Genomic DNA, 21,641 nt, shown 5'->3' on the forward strand with positions numbered 1-21,641 from the left:
TTAGTAACTTGCCAATACAATATATACAGTAAGTAGAATCTAGATTTGCTGGTATTTGTAAAATATACACATGCTGGCCTGTAGGCAAACAGGAGTTATTAAATAATTAAACTAATCAGTAGTTTTATTGATATCACCTATCTATCCAGAAGGTATTCAGTATATCTTCTAAGTTTTGAAGAACAAATGTCAGTCACTGTATGAATGTGGTAAGAATATAGATTAAAATTAAATAGTGTATTTCTTTTTAATTTAGTGTTGAGTCCCTTAAAACTGTAGAACTTAATAGAAAAGAAACTTAGAGATAGCAGTAGCATTATTAATATTTTAAGCATTAGGTGACATCTGTTGTGGGCGGTATCTCAGTGTTCCATTGGAACCAGACTCTGAGATGGAGATTAGCCTGCAGAAGTTTACTGGGGAGTGCATTTAGGATTAATAGTTGTGAGAATATTAACACCCAATTTAATAGATTTATAGAGTGTTTAGATTTAATAGATTTTTTACCTCAAGCTTTATATAACTAAGATGTATCATTATTTTATATAATGGTGTATCTTAATATTTCTCATTAAGTTACCCAGCAAAATCCAATTAATTTTATTTGGGTGGTATCATTCCTTGAATCCATTCTCTATTTTCCATTGCTTTTGTCACAATGGTAGCTCAGATTTTTAATGTTCTTTATATGCATTCTTGAACAGTTTTCCTGCCTTTAAACCTGTCTAGTACAGTGACACCAGTGTACCTCTTTTGTTTCTTAACATTTTATTTATTTATTTTTAGACAGAAGGGAAGGGAAGGGAAGGAGAAAGAGAGGGAGAGAAACATCAATGTGTGGTTGCCTCTCACGTACCCCCTGTTGGGGGCTTGGCCCACAACCCAGGCTTGTGTCCTGATTGGGAATTGAACCAGCAATCCTTTGGTTCATGGGCTGGCACGCAGTCCACTGAACCACACCAGCCAGGGCCAGAGTGTCTCTTCTTAAAGAGTGGTTTAAATCGGTGGTTTTAAATCAATGGTTCTGTATTGCAAATGAAAGTAAAAATTTTCTTACACGCATTTAAAATTTTCAACAATTTACCCCATTTTTAAAAATTGTATTTAAAAATCTTTGTGAGTAAAAAATACATATATATCTAACATAAAAAATGTGCCATTTGGAGCCCTGGCTGGTGTAGCTCAGTGGATTGAACTCAGACCTGTGAACCGAAGGATCGTGGTTCGATTCCCAGTCAGGACACATGCCTGGGTTACAGGCCAGTTCCCAGCAGGGGATTCACTAGAGGCAACCATACATTGACATTTCTCTCTCCCTCTCTCCTTCCCTTCCCCTCTAAAGATAAATAAATAAAAATTTTAAAAATGTGCCATTTAATTATTTTTAAATGTACAGTTTAGTGGCATTAATTATCTTCATAGTGTTGATCAACCACAAAATGATATCGAAACTCTTCCTCTATTAGCCACATCATCTTTTGCCTGGATTATTGTTGCAGTCTGCTGAGTGATCTTTCTGCTTCTGCCATTGTCTTAAAGTCTCTCCTCAGTGCTGCAGCTAGAGGCGGAGGGCAGATCAAGAGACTTATGACATGTTAAGAAACCTTACTGATTTTGTTTTCCAGTCTCAGCATTTCTGAGATATTGAAGGGGAGTAGTGAAATCAGCTCTGTACTTTAAATAAGTTAATCTAGTAAATTTGAAGCAATGCTAGTTCAGTGTTGTTTTTTTAGGAAGAAGTGATAGCAAGAGAGATCTTTATCTTTCAGGAATCAGAATTTGTTTAAACAAATTCGTAACTATTTGTAATTTGAAATTTTCCTCTAAGTGAACCAATATTTAATTGTACCTGGCTTCTTCACCCCCTGTAAAGTTTTAAAGGGCATTTTAAATAAAATACATTGTAAGGTATCTTGATAGATGAAGTAACAGATATTTTGCATGTTTAACTATTTTTTATATACTTTTACATTATCTTTATTTTAGCAGCACAAAAACAATGTATGTAATAATAATCTCTAACCCCCACTCCTTATTGTAGAATAGACTTTAACCTTATTTTCCATGTTTATTTAAAGTGTTTGTTTCAAACTACTTATTATTATTAATTCTTCTTTAACAGAGACATCATATTGGCGATCGCAGTCTTTCCCTATGTAATATGTTCCTGGATGAAATGGCCAAACAAGCTAGAAATCTTATAACTGATATTTGCACAGAACAATGTACACTTAGTGACCAGGTATAAATACTTTAAATGTCTCCTTACAGGTAGGAAATTTGTTTATGAAGGCAAGAAAATTAGGTTAGACAGTTTTTTTTTAATTTTCTATTTTCTTAGACTTAGTAAACTTATTACCTCTCATTTTGAAGCTCCGTTATTGTTGTTTTTTTTTTAAATTGCCACTGTCTTTAGGATTACTTACATTACAAAGTCCAGCCCTGGCATTAGCATTTAAGTCCCTTCCAGATAGTTCACACTTTTTTGTTCTGCCTGCACTAAGGCTTCATCACCTCCTAATTCTCATTAGATTGCAAATGCTTCATGTCCTAACATAGTTTTGTTCTTCTAGGCCTTTTTCTTCCCAATAAAACATTTTCTTGTTCTTTGCTTGCCTAGTCTTTTTTTTTTTTTTACTTATCCTTTAAAGTGCAGTGCTGATATAACGTCCTTTGTGAAGTGTTTCTTCACATAAGATTTACCTATTTCTGTTTCCCACCAAGCTTAGGCTACCTCAGCTAGGTAAATACTACTCTTTATTTATATGTCTGTTCTTAGTGCTAGCATGATATTTCCTGCGTAGTCTGGACTCAGCTAAGGTTTACTGGAATAGTTAATGTGTTTCAAAGTAATTGGTGTAATTGTAGATTTTATTCTTTTTAAATTTAGTTGCTGCCCAAGCATTGTGCCAAAACGATTAGTCAAGCAGTGAATAAGAAGTCCAAAAAACAAACTGGTAAGAAAGGGGAACCTGAAAGGGAAAAGCCAGGAGTCGAGAGCATGAGGAAAAACAGGCTGGTAGTGACCAAGTAAGCCATCGCCTTTATTATGTGTCATATTGCTACAGGGTTTTTTTCATTTTTTGTATAGCATTCATATTGAGGAAATGCTAGTAACTATAAATTCTCCCTTTCCTAGTCACGTTTCTTACCTTTGTGAACTTGAATAAACATTTATTTAGTGCTTATTTCATCTCAAAATACAGATTTTGGATTTTTGTAAAAAAGATATAATGGATGATATTGTCTTGTCTTCATATACAGAACACTGAAAGTCAGGTATCTCTAAAAACTTAGGGGTATCCTATAAGACATCTTTTATTTTCAATTTATTTGAAATCAGATATCTGAGACTTTATTTTGGCATGTTGGCATGGATAGCTGATACCATTATTTTAAAATGGATATTTCAGAATAGTTAGCATGCAGGGCTCGTTTTATTTGGATGGGGAGGCATAGGTAAGCAATAATTGGTTAATTTTTTTTTTGTTTGAAGCAAATTTTCTACCTCCTTGCTTCCTACATTGAGCCCCTGTTTGCCATTATGTAGGCAACTTTCTTCCTCCACAACAGAAAGTATAAGAGGAGTTGGGAATGATTGTCTTGGAGTGGAATGAGCTTTTTCTTGTGTATTAAGTCAATATAGTCGTTCTCATCTGAAGATAGAAACTAATGATGTTTATCTTTAGAAAATTGTTCTCATATGTTTGGGCTATCCTTAGAGATTTTGAACTTAGTTTAGGAGAGAAGTTGATTTCTGTAATTATCATCCCCAAATAAGATCTGATATATTTATAAAATTAATATTGTAGTGTTGTTATGAAATGTTGAACATTTTATTTACTGTTTATTACCATTTTTTTCAGCCTTGATAAATTGCACACTGCACTTTCTGAGCTGTGTTTCTCTATAAATTATGTACCAAACATGGTAGTTTGGGAACATACCTTTACCCCACGAGAATATTTGACTTCTCATCTGGAAATTCGCTTTACTAAGTAAGAGAGAACATAAATTGTTTTTATTCACATAACGAGTTTGTTATATTTATTGTTCATACTCGTACAGTATATCCTTTTATGTGGAAAAGCATCAGTAAAATTGTTATAATAGAAAGAATAATGAATTGGGAAGTATGAAAATAATGAACTGGGAGCTATTTGAATTATTCAGATTCTCGCCCTGTACTTGTTGTTATAAACTAGTTCTTACACTGGTCAAGCCAGTTAATTTCATTGAACCTTGGCTTCCCTTTTAAGAAAAAGAGAAATTTGGAGCAAGTCAGTGTATTTCAGCTGGCACGTGGCAATCCAGTGGGTCATGAAATCAGATTAGATGGATTAGATGGTTGTAATAAGCATGTGAAGAAAGAAAAAGAAGGGAGAGAAGGAAAGGAAAGAAAGGTGTAAAAAATTAATGCATTGACTATAGTAAGTGTACGTATTACTTCATGACACGTTTTAGATATCTGTACCTACACGTATGTACTGACATGTATCCAGTTGTAATGCTGGATACATACCTTACGGGGGTAACATTTAAATGTTTGAAAACCTCAGGACTAGATAGACTCTTAAGTCTTTTCTGGATACAAATGTATGCTATTAATGCCAGTAGAATTCAAAACTTTTGAGGCATTCAGTTCTATTTAGAGCTTTTTAAGTTATATATAATGTTTCTTGAAATGATAATTGCATGTGAGAAGTCAGAAACTTTCAACTTTATAAATGTTTCTTAATCCTTTTTCTAAAGTTACACACTTACTAAAGAAAATAATTGATTTTATTGTGGAGAGCAGGAGGATAGATGGAGGTGGAAGAGGATATGGGGGGATAAGTGGTAGTGGAAAAAATACAATAAAAACATGAACTATTAAAAAAATACTGATTTGACAAGTTTGTCTTAAAGGCCTTAAAGCAACTTAATAAAACAGTATTTGCTAAAGAGTTTTCAAAGCTTTGCGGTCATTAACAAGTAGTATTTGTACCATATGCTTAATTAACATTGTGTTAAGTGCTATGATTAGTACTGAAATGATAGAAAGCTTCAAGCTGTAGTTGGTGGGAGACCATATAAGCAGGCACTGACTTGAGTGTAAGTCATCAGGTGACTAGAGAAGGGTCAGGTGTTGAACAAAAACTGTTGCTGTCCTTTAGTAAGGTAGTTATCCTGACAGTAGAACTCAGGGTGCTCTAGGATTTAAACCTAGGGGACATTATGCCCTCTGGTATTCATCATTCCAAAATAGGTGGGGGTGGTAAAGTGGTGGGTGGAAAGTAGGATTCAGTTTATAGCTCCCATGTTTTTCTTTGGTAAATATGTAGCATGGTCCACTAATCCACAGAGAAGCAGGTAACTCTTTTTACCAAACATTTCTTTCCTTAGTAATCAGGATCAAGCCAAGGCTGTAAACTTGCTTACCTGGGAAAAGTCTTTACCACCACTTATAGCTTATGTTAGTTGGCTGATTTTAGTTAATCAGTTGAGCACACTCTTTAGACTTAGGGCTATATACAAGGATAACATTCTTGTCTTGAATTGGTCTTGGACTGTTTCTACTGATGAGGTTTGTCTGTTTTTAAGGATTTGTTCTTGCAGATACAGAATCAAGAGCTTTTCAAATCTAAACTTAGTGACTATTTTATGAAATAGAGGTGGCCAGTGTAGGAAAAAATCATGTAGGAAAGTATTTTCAAAATTTGTGGGGTTTTTTAAGCTTATTCAGTTTCTTGGGATATAAATTAAGTAGAACTGTGTTTCATGTGTTAGAAGTGATTAAAGAACAATGAAGTTTTGTTTGTTGTCTTGTTTTGACTATAGTGCATTTTGTTGAGAGGCAGCACTAAGTTAGGCAGAAGTGTTGCCAAACCCTGCACCCACCAATTCCAAACAGAGTGACCGTGATCAGTTTACTTGAGGTCTGAGTCTTAGTTTTTTTCTTCAAATGTGAAATGGTGGTAATAATAACTATAGTAGGGTTACTAATTATGAGAATTACATCTAATACATATAAAAGCCTGAAAAATTACTGGCACTTAACAGTGCCAAATGAATTCAAGCTATGGCTTAAATAGTTTGTTGTACTTGCTACATATGATGCATTATGTCGAAGACTTTATCCTTAAATCATTTTTATTACTGATGTCTTTAGAATTTTTTAAGTCACTTGATTAATTCCCATTTCAATAGTACCTTTTAGATAGTCTTTTATTTTTTTAGGTTATTTTTTGGAAGATGATAGTAATTTCATGGCTTTGTAATAAATTGCATTTGAAATTTTATTGCTTATTTAGTATTACAGATTAGTAGGTTGAATGGTCTGCTTATATGCATGCAAAAGTCAACTCTTTTCTTATTCTTTTTTTACCTCAGGTCAATTGTTGGAATGACTATGTATAATCAAGCCACACAAGAAATTGCAAAACCATCAGAGCTTCTAACAAGTGTAAGAGCATACATGAGTGTACTTCAGTCAATAGAAAACTATGTGCAAATTGATATTACAAGAGTATTTAATAACGTTCTTCTTCAACAAACACAACATTTAGACAGTCATGGAGAGCCAACCATTACAAGTCTATACACAAACTGGTAAGGAACACGTGGAAATTTGGAGTGATATAAAGTTGTAATGAACTACTTGGGAAAGTTATTTTTTTACGGATAAGTGCTCATTCGCATTATCAGGCAACTTAAAATTATATGAAAGAATGTATACCATAATAAATTTTGGATTAAACAGTTTTTTCCAGTTATAAATTTACTTTTCTTCTTAGGTACCTGGAAACTTTGTTAAGACAAGTCAGCAATGGTCATATAGCTTATTTCCCTGCAATGAAAGCATTTGTGAACTTACCTACAGAAAATGAATTAACATTCAATGCAGAGGAATATTCTGACATATCAGGTGAATAATACTATGCAGTGTTTTAGAGAATGAAGAAGCCTTGATTTGTTTTTTGGCTTTTGATTTTATTATGAGTGTTTTCATTTAATTACATGCATAATCATACATTATATCTTAGACCTACCTTTACATTTATGTCACTTTTACTTTAGAGACTTCTCAAGATTTTTGCATTAGTAATTGGCTTCTATAATATAATATTTCAGTATGTTAATGTTCTTAAAGTATTTGTTCTGTCAAAGTATACAATTAATTACATTTCCTTTCAGAAATGAGATCCTTATCAGAACTGCTAGGCCCCTATGGTATGAAGTTCCTAAGTGAAAGCCTTATGTGGCATATTTCATCACAAGTTGCTGAACTTAAGGTAATGCAGTATTTACTAATTTTAGCTTATAAACATGAATTCCTTAAAAACATTTTAAGAAAATGAGCAGCAAGCCTAGAGTGTTAATTGCTTTAACCTGACATGAACATTCTCATATGCAAATGAAATTATAACACTAGCACGGTCTTTTTATTTTATTGTTTTTTATTACCATTTATCCCTCCTATACCCTGTTTCACCTCCACCCACCCCTCTCCCCACCGCAGTCACCACTTGCTGTCTTTGTCCACACATCTTTAAATAGCATCTTTGTTTTGTTCTGTTTTACAAATAGTAATCTGATTTACCGAAAGTCAAATACATAGGATAAGCCAATGCCTGCATTGTTAATAATACTTTGCTTAGTGAATAAAATGGGTGGCAAGAGTCAGTGTGGCTAAAGGGAGAGGCAATATTACCCAGTGGTTATGGACTTATACTTTTAAATCAGACTCTCCTGAAATTCAGTCCTGTCAGTTATGAGCATTGACTTTGGGCAAAATTTGAACTCACTATGCTTTTACTCTGAGAGAATTATATGAGCTAATTAATACATACCAAATGTTTGAATATTCAGCATAGTGCCTGTCACAGAGGAGGTACCGAGTAATCTTATTTTGGTATTCATCATGTTGTTATTACCTCATTGTTCTTTTTTAAAAGACTTTCACAATTCTTACATAGAAGTCAACTTTTAGATATTTCATAATGTAGATTTTAAATGCACAAACTTTGTACTTAATGTAGTTTTAAGTACACAAACGTCACAATGTTAGTTTTGCTCCTTTACAAGCAGTATCTTTTTATTAGATTCATTCCCCTATAAATACTTTATCTCTTTTCTATGCTGTTGTCCTCAAATAACAGATTTCTCATTTTCCGTTTACTTTCTTGTGTTCCTTTCCATATGAGACAATAGAAGAATTGTGGCCCAGCAATTTTACTTTTGCCAATAATTTTTTATTTAAACTGAATAAATAGGGACTTCTAAAATTGTTAGCACTTTTAGTACTTCCTTGCTGTTTAATGTGGCCATTTGAGTATTGTGATGTAGTAACGAAAATTAGTCTGTTTGGATTTCCCTGTGTTATCTATGAGAGTTTAAAGGCACCTGATGACCCTAATAGTACTGCAAGGATCTGGCCTTTTACTTTTCCTCACCTGCCTCTCCAGCCTGGTTGGCCTGCATATTGTGTCACCTCAAATAATCTTCATGGAGCTATGCCTTAGATTGCCTCCTCATAACATTCATGTATTTTTCAAATGTCACCCGATCAGAATATTTTTCCTTGTCCCCACTTTAAAATACCAAGCATCACTTTTTCCAGACTTTTTATGTACATAAATTCCTTTAAGTTATTGGAACTGGAATTGGCCCTATTTTACCAATTTTGAACGTAAGATCAAGAAAGATTAAGTAACTTGTACAGGCACGCATGCTTAATAAAGTGGTGGAACCAGAGTTTGAACCTGTATCGTCTACCTAGCTCCAGTGCTTACACAGTGTGGTGCTGTACTGTTGTTAGAAATGAAGGGGATCAAGCGTTCATCTAACCCACCCTTACCTGCTGCTTGGAACATATACTACATTTTCCTGGGTGATGATCTGGTCTTTCTTTTGTGACTGTTCTGTAGATACTCTGTTTTGGTCACTTCTGGGTTGTCTTCCTGGCAACATTGCGGGAGCTGGTCTTTGTTTCTGGAGGTATCGGTAGCACTAACCTGTCCAAATGGGATTCCCATCTCCAGAACAATGTAGAAAAGTCCACATCTTACTCAGACAAGCTCTGGGATGTTTTTATTCCCCCTTTTAGTAATATTCCATTGCCAAAGAATTCTATAGTCTAATCCACTAAAAATGTTGTGTGTACCAGAGGTAATGAAAAAGAATCTCTACAGCCTGCTTCACCACTTCCCAAAACAAAGGGGAGACCCTCCAGCCTCAACAATAGTAGGTGATGCTCTATTGGTCCCAGCCCCTGCAGTTCAGGCTGAGCAATCTATAAAAATTGATCACCCTGAAATTGGTGAAGGAAAACTCAAGCCTGTAACTTCATGGGAAGTATCCTCCACTTCTGTAACGGAGCAACCATTAGAAGCAGCAGCTTGCTTTGCACAACAAGAAAAGCAAAAACAAATTAAGCTTGCATCTTTAGAAGGTGTTCCGAGCCAAATTGCTTGCATCACTCAGTAGGCCATTGTAGCTCAGAATGCTGCAGTTCAGGCCGTCATCACCCACTCCAACATATTGAAAGCAGCCATGGATGGTTCTGAGGTTGCAGGTGAGAAGTCAGGTCAGTGGTGCACAGTGAAGGGTGCATTGAAGGAATGCAGAAAGGCAGTAGATAAGGCTGCCGTACCCTTCTCCAAGCCAAAGGACAGTTAGGAAGATAAGAAGTATTATTGAAAATGCAAAGAGATAAGAGGTTGCTGTGGCCAAATCTCATAAAACTGCTACAGAGGGGAAACTTCACAACATTATAGTTGGTCTGGATAATGTGGTCCAAAATGTTGAACCAGCTCAGACTGAAGCTGAAGTTTTGTCTCAGTATCATGAGCTAGTGGTCCAAGCTCAGGATGACTTTAAGCAAGAACTGGACAGTATTACTCCAGAAGCCTTGCCAGGGTGGAAAGGGATGACTCTGACTTAGCTGACAAGAAATCTTCCAATGATCTTGTTAGACGTTATCCGTTATTTCTGGATCTTTTACTCCTTGTCTTAGTAATATTTTTATAAATTTTGCCCTAGTTTTCTCCTTAAGTGTTAATGTTATCAAATATATTTTTATTCTTGAAAAGAAATAGAAGGAGCTTATGTTTTAATATTTCTCATATCTTGGAGTGATTGCATTTTCTTTCAGAGATTACTAAAATTTAAAGTTAATGTGATAATAGTATAAATAATCTTGGCTTTTTAAAATGCTATTAAATTTTCTGATTTAAGAATGTTGTTTCTTGGCTGGATTCCTATTCAAATATCTGATAATATTAAACTTAAGTCCAGAACCTAGATGAAAGAAACTTTTTATGTAAGACCTTGATTCATTATCTTTGAGAGGCATGGTTGTGAATTAGCTTGGGTTTCTTTTTTTAATTAATTTTTTTGAAATTTAATTTTGTAATTTTAATTGTTTAAGTACAGTTTTCTGCCCTTTACCCTCAGCCCAGCCCACGCACCCCCCTTGTTATTGTCCATGTGTCCTTTATACTAGTTCCTTCAAACCCTTCCCCCTTTCCCCTGAAATTCCCTCCCCTCTCCTCTCTGGTCACTGTCAGCCTGTTCTCACTTTCAGTGTCTTTGGTTATAATTTGCTTGTTTGTTTGGGTTATATTTTGCTTATTTGTTTGTTTTGTTGATTAGATTTCTGCTAGAGGTGAGATCATATGGTATTTGTCTTTTACCACCTGGTTTATTTTGCTTAACATAATGCTTTCCAGTTCCATCCATACTGTTCCATCCATACTTCTTTCTTTCTGCTGCTGCACAGAATTCCATTGTGTAAATGTACCATAGTTTTTTGATCTGTTCATTTACTGATGGACACCTAGGTTGCTTCCAGCACTTGGCTGTTGTAAATTGTGCTGCTATGAACATTGGGGTGCATAGGTTCTTTTGGATTGGTGTTTCAGGGTTCTTAGGGTAGTATCCTAGCAGTGGAATTGCTGGGTCAAAAGGCAGATCCATTTTTAGTTTTCTGAGGGTTTCTTATTAAATGTAATATGCTACAAAATCAAGATGTTTTATGATACTAAACCATTTTTTTTCTAAAACTTTTTTTAAAATATTTTATTTATTTATTTTTAGAGAGAGGGGAACGGAAGGAGAAAGAGTTGGAGGCAAACATCAGTGTGTGGTTGCCTCTCATGTGTCCCCTACTGGGAACTGGCCAGCAACCCAGGCATGTGCCCTGACTGGGAATCGAACTGGCGACTCTTTGCTTCACAAGCCCATGCTCAATCCACTGAGCTACACCAGCCAGGGCTAAAACTTTTGAAATTAGCAATATTCTATTTGATTATCCATATTTGACCTGATTTTTCATTTTACTTTTATAAAAGCTTGCACATTTTACTAATGATTTAATGTTAGTTACAGGAAGACTTAAAAATTAGATTATATTTTGGTATTTAGGGGCTTCTTCATATGGTCAGCCATAAATATGAAAGCTTTACAGATCTAGCATTATAACTTTATCATTTACTTTTCTTCAAAACAAAGCTAGTCCTAATATTCAATCTTCTGGAATTGCACAGTGCTTTAACATGATGTTCTTAGAGCTCCCTCTTCAATAGTTGCAAGAAGTGATCCAGATTTCCCTGGACTCAACTATTGGTGAATTATTAAGACCCGGAGAAGGTGCTAGTCATGACCTTAGTCTCAGCCTCTGTGTACTGAGGCACACACTTCCAGGGGCACTCTTGTATAAGATAAGAAATCTGATGATGATACTGTAACAGTGTTTTCTATAGATAGTGTGCTGTATACTATTCTGTCTCATTGAATTAAATCTTCAGAAGTACTCAGTTTGTCAATGATAATTCTAATTGTTTTACATTTTCAGTGGCCTATAAAATTGCTTTCTTTAGAATAACCTATTTAGGAAATTACAGAAACAAAATAACATACAGAGTTTTGTTTTTAATATTAGTAGGCTAGGTTATTTAAACCATCTCATCTCCTAAAAACAATTTAAAAACCCTGAGAGACATACAAAGAAAAAGAGTGCTCTTTAAAGAAGAGCTATAGAATCTTTTGTAGTTCATAAGCATGATAATTGGGTAACGCTCTTATGTGACATGTGCCTCCCACAAACCTTGTTACGACATCGGCACATTACCAGTCTGACATAAGGAAAAAAAAGAGCTATAAAAGGATGGTATTTCTAGGCCAGAATCAAGGAGAATGAGAGAACTCAAGATACAAGCCTAGCACTGGAAACGGCTTTTGACCTCCGGACGTCTGCTGATCCAGAAGTAACATTTGTAAATTGATCTTTAATTTTGGTGGGCTTGCCAGGTAAGAGTGTAAATAAAACCCAAAGCCTGCCCACAGTGGGGAGTGTAAAGTCTGCTTAAATTCCTCTTCACCTTTTTTACATATATATCCTGAAGGGTTAGAACTTCAGGATAACAGTGAACTGGAGGTGACTTACCCCTCCCCAGAATTTACAGCTTTGTTACAGTGTTGCTCTCTTTTTCTGATAACTATTGAGTCTTGAACCTGGAATAAGGTGGTCCTAGATTAGTAGTGTCTTTCCTAGGGTACTTGGCAGAAGCTAGTAAGAATTCTCTCTGGACAAAGGTGTCTTAATTAGGTTTCAAACGATTTCTGCAAGTAATTTTTCAAACACAGTGATCTGCAGCTGGAGAGTAGAAGTCTGTTGAAGATCAGTAGAGGGCAGAGGAAGGAGGTTTAGTGCATCCGGCTGGCTGACCTGAATCTTAAGTCATATTTCCCCTCCCTCTCCACCTTCTGTTCCTGGTATTCGTGAATTTAAAGACCTCCTTACTGACATTGCTTCCAGATGATAAGTTGTATGTATAGTAGCCCCAAAGAGACATGTAATAACCCTTTTCTTTTCAGCCTCAAGTCTTCCTTTTTATGCCACTGCCTGCAATTTCTGAGGCATTCATTAGCTGGCCTTTTGCATTTGTTTAGAAGCTCCTTAGAGGAACTTGCTGAACAAATTTCTCATCTCTATGTATTTTTTGCTTATTTCCATTTCTAGGAACTTGTTGGCATCTGTCATTTGTATTTGTTTCCTCTTATTTCTTTTGTTATTGTAGATTTATGTCTTTTTATTCCTCAATTCCTGGGGGAAGCATACACACACGCACACATAGTTATATAGTTTTATGTATATATATTTACATACACACATGCAATTTAAAAACCATGAGAGAATGTTCTTTAAAGGACTATCTATATGTATCTATATATCTATAGATATATAGATATCTATAGATATATGTAGAGAGACAGAGAAACAGATTCTCTGCATTTAACCAGCATGTCCAACCTAGTTTACATACTTATTTGAGAATTCCTATAGGAAAATATCTGAAAGTGAATCAAAGGATATGAACATTGAAATTTTAAAAAATATTTTCAGATATCCCTCTGAACACACTGTAGCCCATACTATCCACATTAGAGCATGATGATGCCTCCAATAGCATTTTAGTCTTTTTGAAATTAGTGCCTAAAATGTTTGGGGGGTAATTAAAATGTTTTTAAAATCATTCTGTAACATCTTACCTTTATTTTCTAAATTGACAAACTAAATGTTTGTCAATTTAGAAAATTGAGACAGTCTTTATCTTTCTTATGTTAAGAAAAGACAGCCTATTAAAAAAGACAGCCTATATCTTTCTTACGTTAAGGATGACCTTAATTGTTTTATTGTCTGTTAAGCTGAAGACCTTTTTGTTTCAAAGAGTAAAGTTGTGTGCCAATTTAAAAAAAAAAGGAGAGTGTCTTTATATTTAATGGTTGTGAATAAATCGTGTGTTAGACATAGTCAACACTGAATGTGTACTTGTGGTAAAACACGTTTATTACTTTCTGGAGAAGAAAACAACCAGTCTTCTTTTCTACTAAAATTCTTGGGGTGTTTCATTTGGAGTAATGCCTGTTGAGTCAATTTATTCTTCCAATCCTGCCAAAAGAATTGTTTTGGCATTTCACAGGTCAGTTCTTCAGTTCTTCATGAAGTTCTGGAAGCTTTTTACTTTATCTCAAATGGAGCAGGAAATTGGAATATGAATTGTGTCAAGAATATGATGTTCTTTTTAACAGGAAATGTTCTTCTTTTTATTTTTTATTATTTTTATTATTTAACAGGAAACATTCTTCTTTTTATTTTTTTCTAGTATTCTTGATTTGTTTTAAGTGATTTGTCTCAGTTTGTTCTAAACTATTTGGTTGGTAATTCCTAGTATTACTTCTAACTTTCATTTTATTTATCAGTGATATTAATCAATGGCTTTAAATGTATAGAGCATTTTGTTTCAGGATACAATTGAGGGAGAAAAGAAAAAAATTAATATATATATAATAAAAAAATTAATATATATATATTTAATTTATAATATATAAAAATTAAATATATAAGCTATACTTTCAGGAGGAGACATAATTAGCTTCTTAAAAACAGTAATGTGTTAACAAATGCTTTAGATGAATGGTTCTTAAAGAATTGTTTCCAGAGCAGCAGCAGCAGCAGCATTACCTTGGAATTTGTTAAAAAAGGCACAGTTTTGGGTTCCATCTCAGACCAGCTAAATCAGGATATGTGGGGCTGGGACTCAGCATTGTGTGTTTTAATTAGTAAATTACCCAGATCAGTCTGGTATACACTGAAAGATTGGGAACCACTTATTTAGGGATTAAGGGGATGGATTTTTAAATCAGACAAACCTATATTCAGATTCCGAGTTTTACAATTCAGTATCTCTGCTACTTTGGGCAACTTATCTAACCTCTATGAGCCTTAGTCTCCTCAGTTGTAAAACTGGAATATCCTCTCTCTCATTTGGATCAGAGTAAGTGGGATTCTTTATAAATTGCCTGGTACAAGAGCTTAAAAATGATTAGTATTCTTAGTATTAAATATATACTATAGTTTACTGGTTCTAAAAGTTATTTCTGAATAATATTTCTGAAATTATATGTCTTACAGTCAGATGTAGAAAACGTTTCAGTTTAATTGATGAAGTTTCTTTTTCTTGCCCATAATATAATGGTGCATTTAAAACTCATTGGTGTCTTTGATTCACTGACATGTGATATTATATTAAAGGTGACTGAGCACTGTCAGAATTTAGCATGTAGTTTGAGCATATATTGGTTGAATCAAGTTTTAGAATAGGACACATATGGAATTGACCCCAGAGAGAGCAGGCAGTATAGTTAGAGTATAGGAGATTGTTTAGCAAATAAATGTGACTGAAGCTGAACATTTTTCATTGGGTTCATAAAAAAATAATCTGATATAATATCAAGTAAACTAAACCAAAGTCATACTAGTATAGGAAAAATGATTTTTATAGATTTCCTGTATAGTTATTCATGCTGCCCTTGAAACACTTGTCATTAGCCTTTGGCTCATAACAAAATCACTGTGGCACTTTAACAGTGTGTTTGCAATGTCTCTATACCTAGACCTGCTGGACTGAAATAGGCAGGGGTGAAGCTTGCATATGTGTATTCAGAACTGCATATGTCCAAATCCAGGCCATTTGTCTTAGTTACACTTTTTAAACTAAATTACTTTTCTAATGCTTCTTTAAAGAAAAATATTCTTTAATGAGTTACACTTTTCTTTTTTAAAAATTTTAAAAAGATTTTATTTATCTTTAAAGGGGAAGGGAAGAAGAGAGGGAGAGAAATATCAATGTATGGTTGCCTCTCATGCATCCCAGGCCTGCTGGGAACTGGCCTGCATTGCAACCCAGGCATGTGCCCTGACTGAGAATTGAACCATGATCCTTTGGTTCGCAGGCCTGTACTCAGTCCACTGAGCTACACCCGCCAGGGCTACGCTTTTCTTAAATAGTTGTCCTTCACTCTCTTCCCTTATTAAATCCCTTTCTTCTTTCTATTCTCTTTCCTTTCTCAATGATTCCTGAAAAAGAAGGTAAATTGTTGACATTTCCATTTGATAATTTGTATTGGAAAATACTGCTGTTACAATCCACGTGAAAGTGGTACCATACCTCAACAAGTTATTCTTCTTCTGATCGTATGTATCCAGCAGTGAACTCTAAGCTATTTTCATCTAGGTTAAACAGCAAGAATTTTTTTTCAGTGAACTTATTGCTTTCTATATCCACTTCAGTGTCTGCTTTTTATTATTAATACTGTTCTGTGTGTAAGAATAAGATATGCCTTTATCCTACTACTTACCTTTATTGCTTTTTTTCTTGAACTCTTCACTTCCTGAATTTGTGAACTGAAGAAAACATTAAGCCTATGTGAATTTGAAGATTCCCTTAGTAAAACAATATATATGTGTGTTTATGTATATATATATATGTGTATATGTATGTGTGTGTGTGTGTGTGTGTGTGTGTGTGTGTGTGTGTATATATAGTGTCGAGCATCTGGATTGCATGAATTGTATTTCCTATATGCCAGGCTATAGTTTCCAAGCATGCTCTTATCTCATTAACACAAGGAGGTCTGTGTCTGACCTGGGATTTTTCTTCTTTTTAGAAACTTGTGGTGGAGAATGTTGATGTGCTAACACAAATGAGGACCAGCTTTGACAAACCAGACCAGATGGCTGCACTCTTTAAAAGATTATCATGTGGGTAACTTACAATACTTTTGATAAGTATTAAAAGCGGAAGTATTTAGCTTTTGCTCAAAATTTGTAAACATAAATATTGTAGTAAATTATGAGCAGTACTCTACTTACAAAGAGAACTGAAGTCATACTTACTGATTCATTTAAAAGTAGTCTGATTTGAGAAACCAGGTTTATTTTCCCAAATAAAAAATAATCCTTAAGAAAATTAAAGCCATTTTTGTTACATATTCTACTTTTGATGTTTTTCTTTTAAATGTTTTACAGAGATCTGTCTAATTTTATAAAGCTATAAAATGAGTTAAGGGTTACTTTATTAGCATGTCTTATCTTGCTTTAAAAAATAGAAACTTTTAAAATACACATTAGTATGAAATTATGTTACAGTTTGCCTTGTAGAACAGATTAGTGGTTGCCAGAACTATAAACAAAGAATGAGGAGTTTTAGGGTTTGGTGAAACTGTTCACCATAGTGGTGATGTTGATAACACAAATCTGCATATGTTCATCTTTTTCCCTAGAGCCTGTATACCAAAAGGGGAGAAAAAGGTCAGGTTCACTATATAATACTTTGAAAAATGAAATTTAAAAAGTGAAAAAGATTCACTTGGTAACATAGGAAAGAGGGATATGAAAAATATTTAGTAGGCAATTACTAAATATCTGCTTGATATTTAATAGTCAAGTAGATGAGAATATTTTCTAGTTTTTTTGTTTATTTTTATTTATTATTTTAAGTAAAGCATATTTTGAAACTTTTTTTTTAAGATTTTATCTCTTTGTCTTTAGAGAGGGAGGGAAGGAGAGAAGGAGAGAAATATCAATGTTTGGTTGCTTCTTGTGAGCCCCCTGCTGGGAACTGGCCTGCAACCCAGGCATGTACTGGCCTGCAACCCAGGCATGTGCCCTGACTGGGAATCGAACCGCGATCGTGTGGTTCGCAGGCCCGCGCTCAATCCGCTGAGCTACACCAGCCAGGCCTTTTTGTTTATTCTTAACATTTTTATATTTTCCATCTTTTCCTCATTTTTTAATACTCATTTGACCACCCCACTAGCCTTAACCCTAGTCAATGTTCTACTAATAAACAGCATTTGATGGTATTGTCTGGTTAGAAGCAACTAAGCCACTGTACTGTTCAGTCCCTGTTTACTATTAGTTTGACTCTCCTATTTGTGGAATTGAAACAAAATAATAATTTTGTTAAAATTATAAGCAGAATTTGTAGGTTTTCAAAAAATTCATAATTCTCTATCTAGATCCTATTTACTTGATTTTGTGTATCATAGTGGCAATTTATGACCTGTGGAATTGGCCAAAAGCAAGATAAATTTTGTCCTAATGGCCCATATATATTGTATATTTTTAAATAGATTTATTAAGTCTTTTTTGTGATTTGGAGAAAATAATTTGTTAACAAGGCCAACAATCAATCTTTCTGTGAAATTCCTGAGAACTTTTAATATGTGTCATTACTGAACATACTTAAGATGAGGTTGTAGGATAGTTTTTGCAAATGTGTTTGATTAAATTCTGTGTAACAGCCTGGGAAAATACAGGATGTCACAGTACTGTTTTCTTCCATTCCCTCTTCTGGGTTCTTCTTTTTCTGGCCTGGACTACTCTTCTCATTATGCCCAACTTAGGTGACATTTTTCTCAAGATAAATCTTTCTTTTTACCCTCATTTCTTCTCTCCTTTTCTTGATAGTAACAATTCTCTATCCCCACTACTTAAATAATCATTTCATTGAACATCTTATTCTGGGTCTCAGCCACTCTGGTGAGTGCTAGAGATAGATAGAAAGATTAATAACACTGGTTTCTGCTCATGTGAAATTTATAACATTTGTGCCTTACATCATTTTGTTAACACTACTATTTTTAATTCTCATCACATTTTGGCTTTTATTATGCCTTGTTTGAGTGTTACAATAAAAGATACTTACAGTAAAGTTTAAACAAACTGCATAGGAGTTAGAAAATCAAACAGTTCTCCTCCTTCCTATTCAAAGGTAATAATAGTTAACAGTTATCAGTCTATCTCTCTAGAAACTTGTTATGTATATATAAATTATATATATTTCTTTCTCAAGTGTGGTATTTTCTTAGTTATCTTGACAGTTCATTTAGACTTTTATTTAAGGTCTAGATTACTATTCTATTTATATTCTTATTACCTAGTTGAATGCCTTNTCATGTGAAATTTATAACATTTGTGCCTTACATCATTTTGTTAACACTACTATTTTTAATTCTCATCACATTTTGGCTTTTATTATGCCTTGTTTGAGTGTTACAATAAAAGATACTTACAGTAAAGTTTAAACAAACTGCATAGGAGTTAGAAAATCAAACAGTTCTCCTTCCTATTCAAAGGTAATAATAGTTAACAGTTATCAGTCTATCTCTCTAGAAACTTGTTATGTATATATAAATTATATATATTTCTTTCTCAAATGTGGTATTTTCTTAGTTATCTTGACAGTTCATTTAGACTTTTTTTTAAGGTCTAGATTACTATTCTATTTATATTTGTTCTTATTACCTAGTTGAATGCCTTGTATATGGGGAGTAATTCAATAAATGTTTGTTGGCTTTTTAAAATAGGAAGGTATTGATTCTTCAAATACTACTCTCCCTTGGTTTTATTAACTAGGTTTTAATATTGAATATGTAGTAACAATTTTTAGAGTAATGCTCTGTAACCAAAATGTAAAGGATCAAATTCATTCATGATCTTTAATAACCTGGGATTGTGAAAACTGCCCATGATCTCAATAGTCATTTTTTGTTTCTGGGCTCTCCAGACCCCAGCACTTAAGAATTGAGCATCTCCTAGTTCTGGGGCCATTTGAGCATTTACCTCATATCCACTCTGATCAGCCCCCTCTTCCCCACCCCCCCCCAGTCTCTCTTTCCTCCTACCTATACCATTTCTGAGATATGATTACAAAGGTAGCTGCTTATGTGATTGTTTCAAGGTTCTGGTGAACCATCAAAACAACTTTAAGAATACAGGGAACTTCATTTGCAGTAAACTATAATTTTCTTAATTTTAATATCAACTTTCAAAACATTGGCCTCTTTAATCATTTGTTATAATCAAACTGCTATTAGTTGTGCCTTTTATTATGGGAATTTTATAACTAAGAATTTTCTCTAAGGTTAAGAAAGAATCCAACTCACACTTTCTTCTCTTCTCTCCTTCCTTCAAATTTAGCTGTTGACAGTGTCTTGAAGAGGATGACAATAATTGGTGTAATTTTATCCTTCCGCTCATTGGCACAAGAAGCACTTAGAGATGTAAGAAACCATTATAAGTACATATTCTGTATCCAAATAATTCCTTTTAGTTTATCAGAAATTAAGTTACTCTTTAAATTTATAATTGGCAGTGATATAATTAAAACTCCAGTTTTCATAGTTATTTAAAATAAAGTATATAGAAATTAAAGTTACTTAAATGTAGTGTTTTTTAGGATTTTATTTATTTATTGGGTTAGCCAAAAAGTCTGTTCAGTTTTTTCTGTAAAATAAAAGACACATTTTTTATTTCGAACAATAACTTTATTGACTTGGATGTTTTGTGTACATGACTAGATAGCCATGGGATACAATGTTGATTGCTCTCAGTTAAGGTCTTGGTTTGACTGCTGTCAAGTTCAGCTGGTCCATCCGACCGTGGAGCATCACACAGTGAAAAATCTCTGGCATGAAACTTCACAAACCACTTTGGACATGTTTGATCAGTCACCGTGCCTTCTCCATACACTGCACAGATCTTTTTCTGCGTTTCAGTTGCAGTTTTACCTTTCTTGAAATAATAAAGCATCATATGCCAAAAATGTTTCATATTTTCTTCCATCTTCAGTATTAAAATGGCTGCACAAAAATTCACCAGTTTTGATAATTTTTTAAATGTATGTTGATATGACAGCTGTCACAATACAGTCTTTTAAAAATATTTATTTATTGTTAGAGAGTGGGGAGGGGAGGGAAAAAGAGAGGGAAACATCAATGTGTGGTTGTCTCTTGTGCACCCTCTACTGGGGACTTGGCCTACAACCCAGGCATGTGCCCTTGACTGGCCCTCACAATGCATTCTTAACAAAATTGTTTCTAATGAAGTTAAAGACAACTAAGTGCTATTAGAGCCATCTTACGGGGGAAAAAAACCCCAAAATATTGGGTTCTCCAAACAAAGTTTGTGGCCAACATAGTATTTTTAGAGATGGGGGAAGGGAGGGAAAAAATAGAAGGAGCAACCCAGGCATGTGCCCTTACTGGTATTTTTTTATTTTGTTGTTGAAATTCAGGAAGTATAACTTGCCTTGCTATTGAGCTACTTTTTCATCTTTATTCTCCATTAAAGCATTTATCATTTGGTTATACTCAGTTTGTCGTTGAGTATATACATTCCATTTCTGTGTATTTTAGTACTTTAGAAAATTACATGACAACAGATAAAGTAATTTTTATGAAAACAAAAAGTATTCAAATGGTAATATTTCATAATAGAAGTCACTATTTAAAAATAATGGTATGTTTTTCTTGTCCTGCCTAGGTCTTGTCCTACCATATTCCATTTCTTGTAAGTTCAATTGAAGATTTCAAGGATCACATTCCAAGGGAAACAGATATGAAGGTAATAAAACCTTATACTTGGATTTTTACAGTTTCCAAAATGAACTATGTATTACATATGAAATAGAATTTAATAAACCCTAAACCACGAAGTTTCTATTTTAGACTGACTAGTTAGCATGCTTGCCTTTGAAAATGCATCTTTGAGACCTCAGCACCAACATACTGTGCAGGCATTTTGAAAGTTAATCTTCCTTGGTCACCTGTAACAGTGTGAAGTGGAGCGGGTATTGATCTCTTTTTCCTTAAATGGATAGTTGCGCAGGGTCATTAGCGCAGTGAGGAAGATGAGAGAGTCAAGAGTTTTGTTTTAAATAGGGAAATTGTTACTTTTTTAAATTGACATTATAAAATCTTATAAAAGAATGTTAGTTGTAGGCTCTAAATTCTAATTTTTCAATACCCAGTTT

At 34.1% G+C, this 21,641-nt stretch overlaps 1 protein-coding gene and 1 non-coding gene across 6 annotated transcripts in view; both read left to right on the plus strand.

Annotated features, from left to right (window-relative positions):
* Positions 1 to 21,641, plus strand: part of NCKAP1 (NCK associated protein 1) — a 102,610-nt gene that overhangs the window by 73,206 nt on the left and 7,763 nt on the right. For all 5 annotated transcript variants that reach the window (XM_037044330.1, XM_037044331.1, XM_037044332.1 and 2 more), the window contains 9 exons: positions 2,123 to 2,242; positions 2,891 to 3,030; positions 3,867 to 3,998; positions 6,373 to 6,591; positions 6,777 to 6,907; positions 7,177 to 7,274; positions 16,492 to 16,585; positions 19,808 to 19,890; positions 21,152 to 21,232. In XM_037044330.1, the coding sequence (XP_036900225.1) occupies positions 2,123 to 2,242; positions 2,891 to 3,030; positions 3,867 to 3,998; positions 6,373 to 6,591; positions 6,777 to 6,907; positions 7,177 to 7,274; positions 16,492 to 16,585; positions 19,808 to 19,890; positions 21,152 to 21,232 (1,098 nt within the window). The remainder of the gene's footprint in view (positions 1 to 2,122; positions 2,243 to 2,890; positions 3,031 to 3,866; positions 3,999 to 6,372; positions 6,592 to 6,776; positions 6,908 to 7,176; positions 7,275 to 16,491; positions 16,586 to 19,807; positions 19,891 to 21,151; positions 21,233 to 21,641) is intronic.
* On the plus strand, positions 12,022 to 12,122 carry LOC118986065 (small nucleolar RNA U13). Its single transcript, XR_005066296.1, has one exon. It is a non-coding gene; the product is annotated as a small nucleolar RNA U13 (small nucleolar RNA).

The sequence above is a fragment of the Sturnira hondurensis genome, unplaced genomic scaffold, assembly GCF_014824575.4.
Source record: "Sturnira hondurensis isolate 20B ecotype Veracruz unplaced genomic scaffold, ASM1482457v3 Scaffold0004136, whole genome shotgun sequence".
NCBI lineage: Eukaryota > Metazoa > Chordata > Mammalia > Chiroptera > Phyllostomidae > Sturnira > Sturnira hondurensis.